This window comes from Gallus gallus, chromosome 5 (genome assembly GCF_016699485.2).
Source record: "Gallus gallus isolate bGalGal1 chromosome 5, bGalGal1.mat.broiler.GRCg7b, whole genome shotgun sequence".
In the NCBI taxonomy this organism is placed as follows: domain Eukaryota; kingdom Metazoa; phylum Chordata; class Aves; order Galliformes; family Phasianidae; genus Gallus; species Gallus gallus.
In genome coordinates this window covers 35,406,438-35,423,880 of record NC_052536.1, presented here as the reverse complement: position 1 = coordinate 35,423,880, position 17,443 = coordinate 35,406,438, and the positions used below count along the sequence as shown (strand labels likewise).

Here is a 17,443-nt window from a genome sequence, read left to right as displayed (position 1 = left end):
GTGCTGCTTCCGCCGGAAGTCGTGCGGAGCCCGGAAGTGGTGGGAGCGGGCCCGCAGCGAGGGGCGGGGTGCCGCCATGAGCCGCCTGCGGGAGGAAGACGACCCGTATGTGGTGGAGGAGCCCAGCGACGAGGAGCGAGCGCTCAGCAGGTGCCGGCCGGCTCCCGGGGCGGGCTGGGGGCTGCCGCTTTCCTCTGCTGCAGGTTTTGGTCTGACTTGTGCTGCCGGTAACGGAGGAGGCCGCTGAGGTTGTGAAGGGTCCGTCCGTCACAAGTCACGGCAGCGATCCCTTGCAGCCCGGGTGTTTGCCCTTGTAATCCCCAACACGCCGAGCTGTCGGGTGCTGCGCGGAGCCCCCAGAGCCGTGCTGCTGGCGCCTAGCAACAGGCTGCGCTCAGTCCGTTGCTCCTTTGTATTAAAACCATAGTCTGGATAAACTAATAAAATATCTCAGTGGATTTCGCATAAGTACACGGATAAGTGCTTCTCGGTATTTCCACTTAGCCCAGCTGGTGGTTGTCCTAATTAGTCAGTGTAGTGAGCTGTTGATAATAATTAGGTGTGTAATGTTTCAATGTTTGTAGCTCTGAAGATGAGGTGGATGTGCTTTTACATGGCACTCCTGACCAGAAGCGGAAGCTGTTACGGGAGTGCCTGACTGGGGAGAGTGAATCTTCCAGCGACGATGAGTTCCAGAAGGAGATGGAGGCAGAGCTCAACACCACCGTGAGAAACATAGAAGGCAAATGGAAATCGCCAGAAATGGGTAAATCATTCTTAAACACCTGCTCACCTGTGAGACTGAGGGTTAAGTGGTGTCCGGTTAAGGAGTTGATGTGTTCTTACAGCTGTTGGGGGGTTTGTGGTGGCAGGTTAGTACTGCTTGAGACCTTTGGAGAAGTCTTTAAACAGCTCTTTAGTCCTGCAGAAATGGGTACTTGGGCACCTTGAGTGCATCTGTTTCATCCATTCTAAGTTTTTTGGTTTTATTGTTTCTGAACCCCTGATTTCCTGTTTCACTGTGATTTCTCCTTGTATGATCAGCCCTCTTTTTTCCCCAGTGTCTCTGTAGCTTCTGTTTTAAGTAATTTTCACGTGTGTATTTAGAAGCCTTTCAAGCAGTTTTCAGTCTTTGTCCAGTGGCTCAGGATGCTATCAACATTTGGAGCACATTCTTGCTGAAAGGAATGGCGTATGGTGGGTTAAGATCCCAAATCGGCTGGGGAAAAGAGTCAGGAAAAATATTAATCCCCTAAATGCTCATAATTATAAGTTGCATCAAGTAGCGAAACTGAGTCAACGATTTATCCATTTTGGACTTTGTATACTGTTTTTGGGTGCTGTAGATTGCTCTGGCATTTGAAGAACTTTTGTTCTTTTTACCCAGTACAAAACATCTGGTGAAGTGTTCTTAATTTCCTGGAGTATTGATGTAGTACTTATTTTAGTGTAGGAACTTCATTTTGCATTCAGCAGGTTCAATGGTTTTGTTTGTGTTAGTGCTCAAACTTGATCTTTAAGTTCTGTGTTTGCAGTTAACAACAGGCACCTACACCACTACATGCACCCAGTGCAGAGTGGGACTTTTAGTGCAGACTGGCTGTGGCAGATGTGACTGGCAATTGATCTGAGCCTTTTATGAACTTCTGTATGAAGTTCATACAGAATGTATGAGATGTAGTTGTGTTCTTGTTTTTTTTTCCTCCTTAGATTTTATGTTAATCAAAGTTTATGAAAGTTTGCTACATTTATATTTCTTTTACCTGTAAATTAAATAACATGAGTAACGTTGTTATCAGGACATGGGAATAAACTGGGAGAGCTGCAGATTAATGCGTACAGATAAACTGGGAGGCTGTTGAGTAGGGCAGCTTGGAAATGAGGGTTTGTTCTGGGCTGTATGCATGTTATCCTTTTGGTGGGATGTTCTTACCGCTTTTCTCTTCAATTTAACACAGGTACTTCTTCAAGCACTGGAGAGGCTGGATCTGCCACCACTTCAAAATACTATGATGACGTTTACTTTGACTCTGATTCAGAAGACGAAGACAAAACGGGTAAGGGACTGAGAGAGAAGACAGCATCTTCAGAGTAGTACTGTATCTCAGATTCAGTGGAATCCACTCAGGGCATCAGAGGCTATTCCTGAAGAGGGCCTTTTGGGGGCAGTTATCAGCCTATGTCATCTCAACAAAGTTCTTGCAGCTTTGTGATATATCCCAATGTGTGTAAAGTGCTTTAATCCTTTGGAGTGGTCTATTGAGAGGAGAGATAAGCTAGATATTTACGAGTTAATGTACATTTGTTGCAGGTATTGAAAATGAAAATTGAAAAAATTACTTTTTGATCAGTTGAGTGGAGAATCATTGTATGTCTAACTGATGGAACCTGTGCTTGCCCAAATCTCGACAGTTATGCAAGATGTCCAGAAAAAAAGAAAACATCAGCAACGTCGGATTCTTACCAATGATGAGCTGCTATATGACCCAGAAGAAGACAGTCGAGACCAAGAGTGGGTAGACTCACAGAGGAGGAGGTAAGAAACTGTAAATAATTATAGGATGCTTACCATAAATTGAAAAATTCCAGTAAACATGGTGACTATATAGAAAAACCCTATGCTGTCAAGTTCACTCAGTGCCTTAGGATTTACAGCACAGGGAATTTAAAAACTTGTAAAATTTCTGCATGTATGTAATGGAAATGGACTCTTTAAAGTGACAGAATGCTAAAAACTTGCAGTTTTTCAAAATCAAAGCTTCCTGGTTCACTAAGCCAGTTTTGTCTATAGATGTTATCAAAATAACTATGATGGTGATGAAGAACTTGTAATAGGGACAGCTCAGAGCTGCTTTACTTGAGGTTTCTTTGAAGGGTGAAAAAAGCTTGATGCAGCAGAAGAGAGACATAAATCTGTTGAAAAGCACATCAATGTACGTTACCCACAGAGACTGTTCTTTAGATACCTGTCTCCTCCAGGAAAATGATTATTGGGCACAAATCCACATCAAGTGTATACATATCTCTGGATGAAAATCCTCTATGCAAATGAAATGGAAAAATACTTATGTATGGATTTTCCCCATAATGCTTATATTTGTGTAGTTTCAGTTAGTGAAAAGTTGTTGAGAAGGAGACAGGTATTTACCAATATATTTTAATTTAAAAAATATTTCAAGGTTAAATTGATGGGCAAGGATGTGTAATTTCACATAATTTTTTTTATCCTTCCTCACTTCATTTGGTAGGTACCGTAATCAAAGAAGAGTGCTGCAGCCACAACAGACAAAACCTTCATCTGTTCCAAACAGTGATGCTGTTTTGAATTGTCCTGCTTGCATGACAACTTTATGCCTGGACTGTCAGAGGTAATTAGTGAACAATAAGAGGTCTTTCTGTAATGTCTCTCTTTCAGTCCTTTGCAGTTTTAGTGTGTTCAATGATTCATTCAATTCTGTCTTGCAAGGTGGAGTTTATAAAGAGAAGATGGCTATATGTGAATCAGGTGTATGGGTGAATACCAGTTTAAAAGAATGATGGTGATCAGTTTAACCTGTAACATGGAGATGAAGAAGAACAAGGAAGAACTTTAGCACAGTAGATAAAGGAACATGTTTAAAAAAAATGAGACTAAACTAGAAATTCATTTTGGGTGTTGTGGATGCCCCATCCCTGGAGGCATTCAAGGCCAGGCTGGATGTGGCTCTGGGTCACCTGGTCTGGTGGTTGGTGACCCTGCACATAGCAGGGGGGTTGAAACTACATGATCATTGTGGTCCTTTTCAGCCCAGGCCATTCTGTGATATGTATTTTTTTCTAATTACATTGGCTTGATGGTTAGAGGAATAGCTATTTCAATGTAACTATTATTTTCATGTTAAAATGTCTTTTTTAGGAGAGGATTGAGCAAAATCAAGACAGTACATTATTTATTGGTTTGAGAACTAGCAGTTGTGTTTTTGAGTATAGTTACGTTAAGTAGTGCCTGGAAAGCATTTAGGTGTGAATTCATAGCATGTTTCGCTGTTCTCCGGTGTTTCACTGCACTACAACCCTGATTAGTACTGCTCATGTGGGCAGAAGAGGAGACTTTGCATTTTGAATAAAGGAAAACGAAATTCAGTGAAGTGAGGAATAAACTACCTCTAATTTATTGAGTACTTTTGCTGATTGAAGGTGAAATTCCCCAGCAGCCTGAAGTCATCTCAGTGCTGGGTGCTGTTTCCCGCTCTCTTTCCTTAGTTGGTTCTGGTATTCCTTGACTCTGTTCTATAGTTAAGTATTTCAGTTTGCTAAGCTGACAGAAGGCTGTCCATTTTTGTTGTCAGACTGGTCTTCTGTGGGCTCAAAGAACTAACATAGCCCAGTATGCCATTAGACAAGCCTTGAAAGTCAAGAGAGGACTTCTGCAGTCAACTATGCCGGCTTAGGCTGCTCTGAAATTGCAGCTGCAGAGATGTGTTAATGCAGACCTGAAATTTGCTAAGTACAGCTTCTAATAAACAGCTGTGCAGTTGATATACAGATGACTGCTGAAAAATGTATTTTATTATAGACAAGATTTTTAAAATGTGATTTGTCACTGTTTATTATACAGAATTTCAGGCTTGAAATGTTTCAGGCTATAAATACCAGCATTTGAGTCACTTGCATTCGCAACTTCAAGATCTTTGCCTACCTATCATTAGCTCTAAACAGCCATGCATGATTGTGTAGTACCAAGCTGCACTCCAGGGGTGCCTGGTACTACACAATTTCAGTGAGAACCAGTGTGTTTTCAAATATGCTCCTCAAAAGCGAGACAGACGGCTTCAATTATTTCTGTGAGTTTTTGTAGTTGGGACTGTTGTTCTGTTTATAAAACTTCATATTTATGTGGCTTTCAGCCATTTGGCGTGGCACTTACTATCTTGAATCTGATTCCCAGAGGTGATAACTTATTTCATGGAAGCAGAGTTTTACCAGTGGTATGACTTGCATTTTCTCCTCTTCTCCGTAGACATGAATCCTACAAAACACAATACAGGGCCATGTTTGTGATGAACTGCTTTGTTAACAAAGAGGAGATTCTGAAATACAGAAAGAAGGTAAAGAAAAGAAATAAGAAGAGGAAGCACAGCGAAGAAACTACTCCTGCACAGTCAAATCAAGAAGAGGAGGAAGTGTATCATCCAGTATTATGTACTGAATGTTCAACTGAGGTGGCAGTGATGGATAAAGATGAAGTTTTTCACTTCTTCAATGTTCTAGCCAGCCACAGCTAATATGCAAAAGCAGAAAAAAAAGTGCTCTGTTTAAGATTGTGCGAAGTCTTGGAAGTGCAGGCACTTGAGTCTTTTTAAAATATGTTCTTCTAAATGTACATTTTTATCAGAGAACTTTATAGTGGTTGGACTTCTGACACTATTGCTGTATTCCTTTTTTATGAAAGGAATACTGTTAACTGCTTGCATTTGAGAGCGATATTCTTTTACACTGTCAGGTGGTTGCATTGTTGAGGACTTAATGTTTTGTAAATACAGTGTAAGATCTGTGTATTATGATCATTCCCTGTGTATGTACTGTCCATTACCTCAATATATATTAGAACTGCTGCTTAGAATAAATGCCCCATAAACTAGTTCTCCCTAGCTGCATTGGTCATTTCTATGGAACTGTTAAACTTGGTAGTTCTCAGTGAGGATTTTGGGCTCCTTTATGCTGGCGTTCTTTGCTGATTTGCACAAACATAGTTAAGATAAAGAAAGAATTGTCATTATATTTGGATTGTGGCTCATTAATAGCTCAAAACTGTAATTTTTTATACATAGAGTTTGGAAGATTAGGTTATATCAACTTTGCTGGCGTGGATGATTCTGGCATGGGTCATTTAAATCAACATACTAATGCTTAATAATGCAATTCAGAACTTTTAATGTAAAAATGTATGAAGAAAAGAACCTGTCAGGTTGTTCTGATTTATTTGTTTGTTTGTTTGTTTTTGTTATTGCATAGATGTTGCAGCAGACAGAAGAAAGGACAGAGAGAGGTGACATTGACTCTTGGTTTTGTTTTGTTTTTTGTTTTAAATTTGTAAATCTGATGAACATTTTGACCCTTTGAATACTAAATGCTGTAAGCCAGAGTCTGCTGCTGGTTTGCCCACCAAAATTTGAGGATTTACGTTGTGAGGAAGATAAATGATCAGGGTCTTCTATTAGATGTATCTGGGGATTAATGTGAAGGAAGCTGTGATAAACGAATACCTGGTGAGTGATATAGCAAGCTAAGGTGGAGCAGGATGTAAAAAGGAACTGGAGGAAGAGAGTCGATAAGCTGTTTTAGGGTTTTGTCATTGCCTGAATAGCAGTTATGGGTTAGGCCACAACTCGGAAGGACCTGCTGGAAGCAAATTCCTTTTCTAGTTAAGTATCACACAGCGTAGTGGACAACTTTCTGAAATGCAGACTGGTGCTTCCTAAACCTTAGCGTCCTAAGCATCCCATAGGTTGGTACCAGTGCAATTGCACACTTAGATATTTATTAATTGCTTTTTTGGATATTGGCTGTCTTCATGGGTTTGTTTTGTTTTGTTTTGTTTTTAAGGAATTTAAGATTTATTTAACTTCTACTGAAGGAATTTAGTACAAATATCAATCTTTGCCACCTTTTTCTTTACAGTTTTCAAGGAAATCACTTGTTATTGATGATGGAGAAAATAGGAGCCATCAAAATTTTTGTCTTACTGAAACACAGAGCATGCATTCTTGTAAGATTTGGGTTAAATGCAGACTGCACTTTCCAGTAAACAGAAAGTAAGTCCTGCTACTCTTTGAAAGCTGTGCAAGCCTTAGGACAGATTTGAGCTTGAAAGAAGAGTAAATATTGTAATTGGTCTTTATTGTATCCAGAAGAATGCTGACTTCCATGTTGGTATGGTGAACAGGAATATCCTGAAATTACTGCTTGTTTCTCAGGAAGCAGCTCAGAATACGTGTGCATTTTTACCGTAATGCCTTGACTTCCTATTTTTGCATCAGCAGAAACTTTACTGCTTTATGAAGCACTGAACTATTGAGGTATCTGCTGAACACTTTGTTGGTCAGGTTGGTGTACCTTTCTCTGTACATCAAACCTACAACTGAAATTGAGCTTTAATTGTTTTGAAACATGGGATCTGCTTAAGATTAGATCTCTGTATCATTTTTACTACCTACGGTCTGACTGGCACGTTGTCAGAAATGATGCCATCTAAAATAGGATAGACTATTACTACATGCTTTAAGCCTGGAGGCATATATGGAAAATTTTGAAACTGAGAACTATTCCTTCTTTGTAACACTGTGGAGGAGCAGATGTAATAGGGGCTATACTCTGTGCTGCAGGGCATACTGGCCTCGATGCAAACTGTCTTCACGGTCCAGGTAATGCACGAAAGCTATGGAGCATCAAAGTAAGATCTTTGCACTGAGCTGCTGAAAACAGGAGAATGAGAAATGTCGTTCAGGAGCTCAAAAGACAGTGCAAGTGGTAGCAGGAGGAGCAATAGTTGATGGCAATCCCTAAGCAGGAGTAGGGTGGATGGGACACTACACAGAGGAGTAGTGTCCATTTTTTTAAGGGGCTAACCAGCAACAGTTGCTTTCTGTGTATGCGCCAAAGTGAAAAGGTGTGAGGGGCCTGGACAAACAGCTGGTGGATGTGGCGGGAAATCGTGAAGCTGGCATGCTTCTCAGCATTACCTTTCTTCTAATCTCGTGTGCTTGCTGCTGCTTCTTGCGAGTTGCAGTCCTTCTTCTCAGGGAGAATGGGAGCAGGTAAGACTGGGACATGTTTGCTCCATATCGATACTGTTCTTGCAGCTGTGAAAGGGATAGTGCTTTAGTTGTGCTAAAAACTCCACCTATCCTTGGACTTTATGTGTTTATATAGAAAGGTAGCTTTCATCATGGCTGTAGCTCTTTCAAGCAGTGTTAATTACAACAAGCAACAGCTGTCTTGGGTAGGGCCAACAGCTTCTGTAACCAGCTATGTGGGGGTATTAATTGTATGAATACACTCATTTCTTCTTATGCTGAAACAAATTGGTCCAGATAAATTATGTCTGAATGTATTCTGGCTGGATTAAATCCCATATCAGATCTTTCCACATAAATTACTATATAATTTGGTTGTTTCTGCCAGCTAGTTTTCTTTTGCAGTTCTCTCCTGGTGCTGTAGGTGCAATTCGCAGCTCTGTAAATAATTAATATGAGCACCCTCCTGTGACTGTATTTCCTTGCTTTCCACTGTGCTAACAGCACTGGTTAAGTTAGATGTGAGGCAGCTGCAAGACTAGAATTTCACTAGAACTGACATAACCTAAAGCTGTTTTACTGAGCAGGATGATGGCAGAGGGCTGGCAGCAGTTTCTCATCTGTGGTGCATGTGTGTGAGGCCTTTCCTGGTGGCCTGGCTCCAGCGCACAGGGGTTGGTTGTACCTTGTACTTGGCTTAATTGCAATGCTTGATTTCCACATGTTGCTTTTCACTGGGTTTCAGTTCTAACTATCGCATGTGAAACTCAGTTGTAAGCTGCCAGTGGCCTTTATAATTGTGTGGTCCCAGGCCAATCTCTTGGCTTTAGGTAAGGAAAAAGTCAAAATAGCAGTTAGAAGTTTCTAACACTAAAGCGTCTGGCCTCAAACACCTCTCAGAAGTGCAAAGTTAACAAGTGTCATGGTAAAAAGTTGATCTTTTGCCTCTTCTGCTGTTCCTCTGGGATTGATCTAGTCAGTCCAAGTTGGCAGACTGTAAGTTCACCTTTATCCGAGCAGTGGTTTTGAGCGGGCTTTGCCTTCTGAATACTAAAGGTACTGAAGCCTTCTGCAGAATCCTTTAACACACTTCTGGTGAATCACGTTGAGCGCAGTCTCCAGGGGATCTCTAACACCCAGTATGTCCATTTAAATGAAACAGGATGAGAGAAGACTGTGTGCAGCAGTCTTCCAGATATGACTCAGATCTGCTCACATGGTGACGGAGAGTCGTGTGATGTGATCTCATCAGGCACGGGCTCGTACATAGAGCTGATTTATTCTGTAGGGGGAAATCAGCGCGTTCTGCTGTGCGTGAGAGGGGTTGGGTTTTGTACTATGTGAAGCGAGCTTCTCCTGGGATCTGCAGAGACTGTTTTGTACAAGAATACGGGCAGCCTCACGGCCACTGAAACCGACTCCAGAACTGACTGCCAGCACCGTACACACGCCGTGAGGGTGGAGGGGAGAGGGAGCTGAGGGTACGCTCCCCCCGCCCTGCTGCCAGGGGACGACGTGCGCGGAAGCCTCGGCGCTGAACGTCCGCACCCCCCTTCGCCCGCTCCGGGGCGCTGCCGGCCCGGCCCCCGCCTCGTAGCGCCTCCATTTCGGGAGGCCGCAGCTCGGGGCCGGGCCTCGCGCGGTGGGGCCAGTCGGCAGCGACGGTGGGGGAGGGCGGGTCCCGGCCAGCCACCGCCCCCCGTCTCCGCTCGGCCTGGGCCCGGCGCAGGCGGCTCGGGGCCGGCCGCGGGTGGGAAGAGCGCGGTGCGCGCCATGGCGCTGGGCTCGGCCTGGAAGCAGATGTCGTGGCTGTACTACCAGTACCTGCTGGTCACCGCGCTGTACATGCTGGAGCCCTGGGAGCGTACCGTCTTCAGTATCCTTCTGCCGGCGGCGCGTGGCCTGCCGGGCGGGGAGCTCTGGGGCCGGGTGGGCTACGGACGGTATCCTGGGGCTGTAGCCGAGGGCGGCGAGAGGCGAGGCGAGGCGAGGCGAGGCCGGCCGGGGCGGCGGGGCCCTGGGAGTGGTGCGCGGGGAGCTGGCGGGGCTGCAGCCGGCACGGGCGGAGCGCGGCCGGAGTCAGGGAAGAGCCCTAGTGCCGGCGTGTGCCTTCTGTCACGGGCATCTGGCCGCTCCGATCGCCTCTGCCCGGGGCCGGGTTTATATCCTGACATGCTTTCTGCTGTGCTTATTTTTTTTTTTTGTCTTTTTTTTTTTTTTTTCTCCGGTAGAATTGCGGTAGTTTTTTGTCCCCTGACTTCCACTGGAGCCCAGAGGTTTCTGCTCAGCACAAGTCTTTCGTGAATTCTGTCTTGTTGTCTAGTAGAAAGTAAATGTGTGTGCTGCAAAACCTGAGGAGCTTCGGTTTGGGCTGCGCTTTGTCACACGGTGTTTGTTAGAAGAGCGTTTAATCCTTGAGCTGGTAAATTTGTTTGGCTCTTCTGGAGTGGAAGAACTGGATAGGTGCTAATGTGGAGGCTTCTGTATGCAGACTACTTCTAGGTGAGCTTCTTCAACCAGCTCTGTCAGACTGGCACTGCGGTCTCCTAAGGGCTGTTATTTATCACAGGTGGTGTTCTTTGCAAGCATGGCTGTTTTGATCTTGAGTTAAAATGATGTTTCGTGAATTACCCTGAGCCATCTCCAGTTAATGCAGGAAGGCACAGAGACAGACTAACCAAAACACTAGCACTGCTTACACCTGTCAAGAGGGGTTTAACAGTGAAAAGCTACTTTATATAAGAGTGGTTTCCCAGGTTACAGCTGGTTACAGGTTGCAGAGAGTTTTCTTGTGTACACGTGGTAAAAGTGGAGTCATTTTTTGTCTTTCTAATACTTAAAGATGCACTGTGCACAGTTATTGAGGCAGTGGTCCTTAGTTTCAAAATACCATGTTTCTGATTAGAACACCCTCATCTGTTTATGCCATGTTTGTATCGCTGAAAACACTTTGTTTTTGCTTTCCTTACTATTAGGTTAGTTATAAATATATATATTTTTCCTTTTGTGTTAAGTTGGGCAAGACATTTAAGTAATTGACAGATGTGTATGCATGTTTACTTGCTTTATAAAGTGCTTGTTTTGCAGTGAAGTGATTGTTGCTCCACTTAAATTAATGTCCCGAGTGTCCCATGTATTGTTTGCAGTGTCAGGTGAGCAGAACTGTCCCTGTCCTCAGAGGGAATGTTGTCACTGCTGGTGGGCCGGGTCTGCCAGGGACTGTGCAAGGACCACACAGGCACAGGGCCTTGGAGCTGGCAGTGCAGAGACCTGCCGGCTGCTTTTCCCGCCTCTTGTGTTCTAGAAGTGCTGGGAGCACTGATACTGGAATGTAGATCTATGGGTTGACCTTCATTTTAGCGTCCTGCGTTTTGCAATCTTCTGGGACTAAAAATACACCCAGAAGCTGGTATGGTCTAATAAGCACCACATATACCTCTGCTCTATCTCGGGGAAGTCAGTCACAGAGCCTTTGTTGCGCGCATGCTGTGGTAACTTCATTTCTTAGAGTTACGGAGCATGCACGGCTCCTCTGGTTTCACCTGTGGAAACTGAGTACTCTTATCTGTGTTATCTTGCTTGTTAATCTTCAGAGCTTGATATAGTGTTTCTCAATCTCTGCAGGTTATTGTTGAGAGTACAACTTTTGAATTTCTGAAGTCTTGAACTTTGAGTGGCCTAATTCTTGAGTAGTCTGATGGTGTAGTTTCTGTGGATAAAGCCTTGAGAATCCTGGAGTGTGACAAAGGTCTAGTTGTATGTTTACAGTGTAAGCTATCTGACTTCTCTGAGTTTCTGGTTTCCATTTGGAGTTCAGCTAAATGAAGGGATCATCTTAAGACTGCTTAGCAGATGGCTTCATATGAGGTTTGTTTTGCATCTCTGCCACAGTAAAATACCCAGTGAGCATCTGTTTTTTTACGTGCACAAATTTACTCCAAATCATGCTGATCCTGTGAGGCGTTGTGACTGACGTATCTGGAAAGGTGTGTGTCACAATGTCACCCATATTTTTCATTACCCTTGCAGCCTTTTTTTCCTAAGTACTGTCAGCACTTACATTGAGCTCCTTGTCTGTGAGAAAAGGTCTGAGCTGATAGAGCGGCAAACAAAATGACGTAGTGACTTAAAGCCTCGAGAACACTGGTTTCCTGGCTTTATGGTTGCAGTACAACTTTCACACCAGATGTTTTGTGAATGATAAATCTACTATGTCATTCTGTTCCAATAAGTTGATATCAACATTTAATGCTGTCTGCTTAGTAGTGAGTAGGCTATGCACAAATAACAGCTTTTACTCAGTACAGGTATTCATATAATCCTTTTGTTTTTGCCTCTATATTTTTTCCCCCCGATGGTTGACTTTTCTGCCTGACTGATTGTGCTGGCTTCTGCAGATATTGCTTAATACCTTGGAGGATGTGTGCATAATTCATATATCCTCAGTGCCCATTTTCAGTTCCTTCTTCTCCCTTCCCATGCTTCAGTCTGTACTGTTGTGTCTATTCCAAGGCAGTGGATATCTTGCAAAGCGTCCTGTTGTAATTCAGCTTATCACCCCTACCTGTGTTCTGTTTTCCAGTGTTCTGTTGCTTCTTCCTACAGCTGTAACTGTTGAATACAGTTAGTACTTAGGATTTACAAATATAATGTTATGAGATAGATAATGGAAAAATGGTAATGCTGTGTTTATATGACTTGTAATGTACTTTCGGTTTCAAATGCTTTCTTCCTTAACCGTAGTTCAGATTCGATGCTAGTTTCCATTGTTGGAATGGCACTGTACACGGGCTACGTGTTCATGCCTCAGCACATCATGGCAATATTGCACTACTTTGAAATTGTGCAGTGATGAAGAATGTATGTGCAAGAAGTAATCATGCTCTGAAATCTGGTCAACAAAGAAGAATGAACCTCTTAGTTTTAACAAGACTTCTACCGATGTCCAAAAAGGAAAGACACAATGATGATTCTCAAGACTAGGAAACGAAATGTGTAGAGCAGGGGCACAAGATGTCCCCTTTGTTGTGTTAATTCCTTTTGATTTTACAAGATATGCCCTTGTATAGTAGTTTTGTCTACCTTAACATTGTGATTGTACTTTGATATCAGTATTTTCTTAACTTTGTGACAGTTTCGATATTGCACTGTGAAAGCTTTTCTTAATTGTAATTTTCAGTAAATCTTAATTGCCTTCTATTTTTAATCAGAAAATCATCTAATTAAATGGGGCTTAAAGCTTTTGCTATTGTATGGTATGTATTTGCCTGGGTATTTCTATCAATGCATTTTTGTAAGAAAATACATCTAGATTCATATTAGAGACATGGATATATTCGTCTAACACTATTTACACAAATTAGTTTGTATGACTGAACTCAGGTGTACTGTTTTCTTGTCCAGACTTTGTTCAACAGTATATTTGTGCATATCACCTGAATTTGGAATTAGCAATTATTTTGAGTTTCTGCGCTCCGTGTGTTGGAGGAGTGTGAGTGAGAGAGAGAGAGAAAGCACTGTAGCAATGAAGGTTGCATTCTTTATGTTTGAAGTGCTGTGGTTATGGTCTTTTCATAGTGGGAACAAAAGCACTTTGCTGACATAGGCCCACATAAAGCTTTGGGATAGTACTTTAAACCAACACTTTTTCTAACAACCGATTAAATTGTACTTTTACATAATGCTTTGTTATGTTCCATTGGTGATGGTTCTCTGCTAATTTTCACCCGACAGTGTAACAGCCTATGTTTTAAAGGGGTTTTCTATCGCTGCTAGCGTTCCAAATGTGTTCTCTCTACAAATGACCAAAACGTAGGGTTTTAAATGGACTCGAGTTACAACTACAGCAATAAGTAGCTGAAAACTTGACTGAAGTCCTGTCTTTTTTTTTTTTTTATTTTTTTAATAGGGATTTTTTTCATTTTTGTATACTGAAATGTAAGATGGTGACAACCTAACTTTCTTACGTGGGTTTTTTTTTTTTTTTTTTGGTTTAAAAAATAAAACTTTAAAAGCAGAGCTTTGCTGCAAAACTTTCTTTGAGCAGTTAGTGTGTTTCTGAATGTTGCTTACTTTTCTCAGACCTGTAAAAAAAAAAAAAAAGGAAGACTAGTACTTGACCGAAGAATTGTGATTTAGTGGCCCGATAATAACATGTACTGTTACATCTTTTATGCGACTTCTTTTATAATGAGGAATTTTACCTAAGTTGTACAACTAAACTGTTCTATAAATACACTGTCTTTTAGGTTTATATGGCTAATGCACACAGATGGAACAGAAAAAGCCTTTCTTTCATTTCAGTGCTTCATGCATCTCTGATGGAAACTCTGTCATCGTCTTGAAGCTATAAACAGTGGGCCTTCTTAGGTGAACCATAGCTCTACTGCCATTGGTGGGTCTCTCACTAAATTAGTGCCTTGCTTAGGGTGGAATTTCTTGTGAAAATTACTTAAACTTTTAATTGCCATCTTTCACTTATCCCATGTCTGCACGAGAGGCCCAAGCAGCAGTATTACTGATTTGGTAAATGTAATCCAGCCTTTCCTTATTTAAAGTTGGTGGAGTAAACACAGGCAGTTTTATTTTTAAAGTGCATCCACACATGTGCATAAGTATTTTAAAAATAAAAATTGAGATAATGGTGAGTTAGCAATCTCTTTTTGAAGTAGTGTATTGTAAATTCGTGCTGCCCATGGCTGAAATTGGTACCGTGATGTTTCTTTGTGAACTACACATTGTGTTTGAGGCAAATTACTGCTGAGAGAGGGCTTTAGTTGTATGCGGGGGGGAGGGATGATGACAAAACAACAAAAAAAGCTCTGTGCTGTAGCATTATGAATGTTAAAAATGATTTTTAATTCCGAAAGGTTTTATAAAAGGGCTTTGATGTATTGACTTCTATTAGCCGTCTGCTTTTTGTTGAGAAAAATGGCAACCATAACCTTTAAACACCTGCATTATGTTAGAGTGGGCTTGATTGATACCCTACTTGGATTCAGTTTGCTAACTTGAGGAATCTTTTTTAGCAGTATTTTTTTAAATCATAAATCAAGAATTTCTTAGAAGCTTTGGACTGTTCTTTTTGGCTCTAAATGCTTTGTTAAAGATGAAATCATTTCATTAACAAAATACTGTATGTTTCTAGAGGTGTTTCTAGAAGAAAGTATCTACAGGGTGGTTTTTGTAGAGCTGATCTAGTGAAGAGAATGGATTAAGTGCAATAATTACAAAGCAAAATGAGTGTTTCTTCTTTTTTTTTTTTAAAGTGAGGATGTTGGTAGAAATTTAATTCATCATTACATTTGAATAATAAATGAATCCTAAGGCTATGAAGTTGTTTCCCCAGTGCAGTCTGCTTTAATGTCACGTTAACTGGGGAATCAATTCCTTCATGTTACATACTTTGAGCTTTTTCTTTGCAAGCTGAGGCACCTTAAATTCCATTTGGAGGAAGCAGGTCAATTATACTTTTGTTTAGAAAAGGATGTTGTTAGCCAAGCCATCAGTATTTTATATGCAGATAGAAAAAATAATCATAAGAAGTATCTGAGGGGTGTGTGTGGAAATCTGAGCCTTCAAACTAGCTTTATGTTAGTCTTTTAACAACAATAGCTCCTGGGATTTAGCTGGAGTTGCTCAAAATGTGTTTAAAAATGTGTTAACTCTTACAGCACAGCTGATAACACCAGCTCCGTCAGACGGCCCCTACCAGAGGCTGGTATCCTGCCTACCGTGGTACGTACTGTGCCTGGGGCTCAGCTGTCCTGCTGGCCTGCTCCAGGGCTGGCTACACACACCCCTATGGTTGGTGCAATGTCTGGATGCTGCAGGGGTTGTCATTAAAAACGTTCCCATGGTAGGAACTGCTGTAGCTATAAGAGGAAACTTAGGCATGAAATCTCGCTGGAAACTGTTCCTGGGATGTGTGTGTGTGTGTGTGCATGTCCCAGATCAGTCAGTTTTATAAAAACGTGTACCCTCCTGCTTAGATGATTCCTTCTTTCAGTTTCTTCCTCAAAGATACTCTTCTGAGGTGGGATCTGGCTAAGACTAGCAAGACTCAGTTGTAATGTCTCTGGTGGCTGTGTTAACTTTGTTTCTTTGGGGTTATTGTGTAGCACTTAATTTGGAGATAGGTTATGGGTGTTTTTGTTTGTTTGTTTGTTTGTTTTTGGGTGTGGTTTTTAACTACTTTGTGAAGGAAAACACTCGAGAATCCTAAAGTAAGACTTTCTCACTGAAATTTAGCAAAAAAAAAAAAAAAAAAAAAAGTTATTTGTTTGTGCATTCATTTAAACATTAAAAAGAAATAGGCATGAAAGGACTATAGTGTTGTAAGATTAGAATCACAGAATATCCTGAGCTGGAAGGGGCCCACAGGGATCACTGAATCCAACTCCTGATTCTATACAGCACCACCCAAACCCAGTATCTGAGAGCGGTGTCCAAATGCTCACTGCCATGGGCAGCCTGCTCCATGTGCTCCTCCCTCTGGTGAAGGACCTTTCCCTGACCTCCAGCTGCTCCTCTCCTGACACAGCTCCATGCCTCGGCCCCTGCTGCTGTCACCAGAGAGCAGAGGTCAGCACTGCCTTCCACTCCCTGTGAGGAGCTGCAGCCGCCATGAGGCCTCCCCTCAGCTCCATTGCTCTGGGTTGAACAAACCGCAGGACCTCAGGTGCTTCTCATGCGCCTTCCCCTGTAGACCTTCCACCTGATAGCCCTCCTTTGGACACTCAAGTAGTTTTATATCCTTCATACACTGGCATCCAAACCTGCACACAATGCTCGAGGTGAGGCTGCACCACACAGAGCAGAGCGGGACAACCTCTTCCCTCACCCAGTGGCCGTGCTGGCCCTTTTTCACCTGGGGGTACAGTTGGCTTTGGGCTGCCTGGGCACGCTGCTGGCTCAGATTCAGCTTGCTGTCAGCCAGAGCTCCCTTATCCCTCTCCTCATGGTTGCTCTCCAATGTCTTGTCTCCCAGACTGTACATAGATCTGAGGTTGCCTCATGCCAGGTACAGAATCTGCCTGGATGAATCTAAGTTGAATCTTAATTGTGTAATGGGGGGCATGGTATTACTGTACCAAACTAATTGGTGCGATTAGTTTGATAGGATGTGCTATGCTGTTTCATTTGAGTGCAGTAGGGAAGTGTGTGTTATAAATGCTGAACAGGGGATACCTGCTACTGGCTAACAAAAAAAAAAAAGGTTGTATTGAGATTAACAAGCGCACCATGAAGAGATGTGATCCTGTGGTATTACTGGACTGTGAGCAAAGTTCTGAGGAGAAAACAGGCATCCTCTAAAGCACCAAAGCAGCATGTCCTGGGATTGGGACACCAATAAAGTTTTGTAGTGTCAGAAGTTCCTTTTCATGAGGTAATTTGCCCATGTTTTCTACAACTGCTGTTGTGGGACAACAATTTCTTCCACTCTTGCCCATCCTAGCACCAGGGTTGTTTCTTTTCCTTTCTTTTTTTCCTTTAAAGATAGAAGAATAAAACTTCATCTGTCATTTGCATTGTTTCTCTATTCAGCCTGCTATGGTCAGACTTGAACAGAAGTATTAACTGAGTACAACAACTGCTGTCCCTTCTTCCTTTCACTAGGATGATTTAAGGGGGAAAATCTGGCATCGTAGTTCAGATCTGGATCAAGC

At 42.3% G+C, this 17,443-nt stretch overlaps 2 protein-coding genes and 1 long non-coding RNA gene across 3 annotated transcripts; 2 read left to right on the top strand and 1 right to left on the bottom strand.

Moving 5' to 3' along the window:
* The first annotated feature begins 38 nt into the window (after nt 1-38).
* On the top strand, nt 39-5,620 carry EAPP (E2F associated phosphoprotein). The gene is made up of 6 exons (NM_001197245.2): nt 39-150; nt 585-766; nt 1,959-2,057; nt 2,413-2,536; nt 3,249-3,368; nt 5,000-5,620. Exons 1-6 carry the CDS (start codon nt 77-79, stop codon nt 5,262-5,264), a joined length of 864 nt encoding a protein of 287 aa, NP_001184174.2. The 5' UTR covers nt 39-76; the 3' UTR covers nt 5,265-5,620.
* LOC121111051 lies at nt 4,119-9,451 on the bottom strand. Its single transcript, XR_005860501.2, has 2 exons — nt 7,722-9,451; nt 4,119-5,008 (listed from the first exon to the last, which is right to left on the bottom strand). It is a non-coding gene; the product is annotated as an uncharacterized LOC121111051 (long non-coding RNA).
* A 25-nt stretch (nt 9,452-9,476) lies between these two features.
* Nucleotides 9,477-13,812, top strand: SPTSSA (serine palmitoyltransferase small subunit A). Its single transcript, NM_001302174.2, has 2 exons — nt 9,477-9,651; nt 12,524-13,812. The coding sequence occupies exons 1-2, from the start codon at nt 9,549-9,551 to the stop codon at nt 12,625-12,627; spliced, it is 207 nt and encodes a 68-aa protein (NP_001289103.1). The 5' UTR covers nt 9,477-9,548; the 3' UTR covers nt 12,628-13,812.
* Nucleotides 13,813-17,443: the final 3,631 nt, after the last annotated feature.

Excerpts from the sequence above, each read along its gene's own strand:
- EAPP (NM_001197245.2), top strand. The coding sequence starts at position 77 with ATGAGCCGCCTGCGGGAGGAAGACGACCCGTATGTGGTGGAGGAGCCC. Across the intron at positions 2,058-2,412 it reads AGAAGACGAAGACAAAACGG|TTATGCAAGATGTCCAGAAA; the intron begins GTAAGGGACTGA and ends AAATCTCGACAG. Across the intron at positions 3,369-4,999 it reads TTATGCCTGGACTGTCAGAG|ACATGAATCCTACAAAACAC; the intron begins GTAATTAGTGAA and ends TCTTCTCCGTAG.
- SPTSSA (NM_001302174.2), top strand. The coding sequence starts at position 9,549 with ATGGCGCTGGGCTCGGCCTGGAAGCAGATGTCGTGGCTGTACTACCAG. Across the intron at positions 9,652-12,523 it reads CTGGGAGCGTACCGTCTTCA|ATTCGATGCTAGTTTCCATT; the intron begins GTATCCTTCTGC and ends ACCGTAGTTCAG.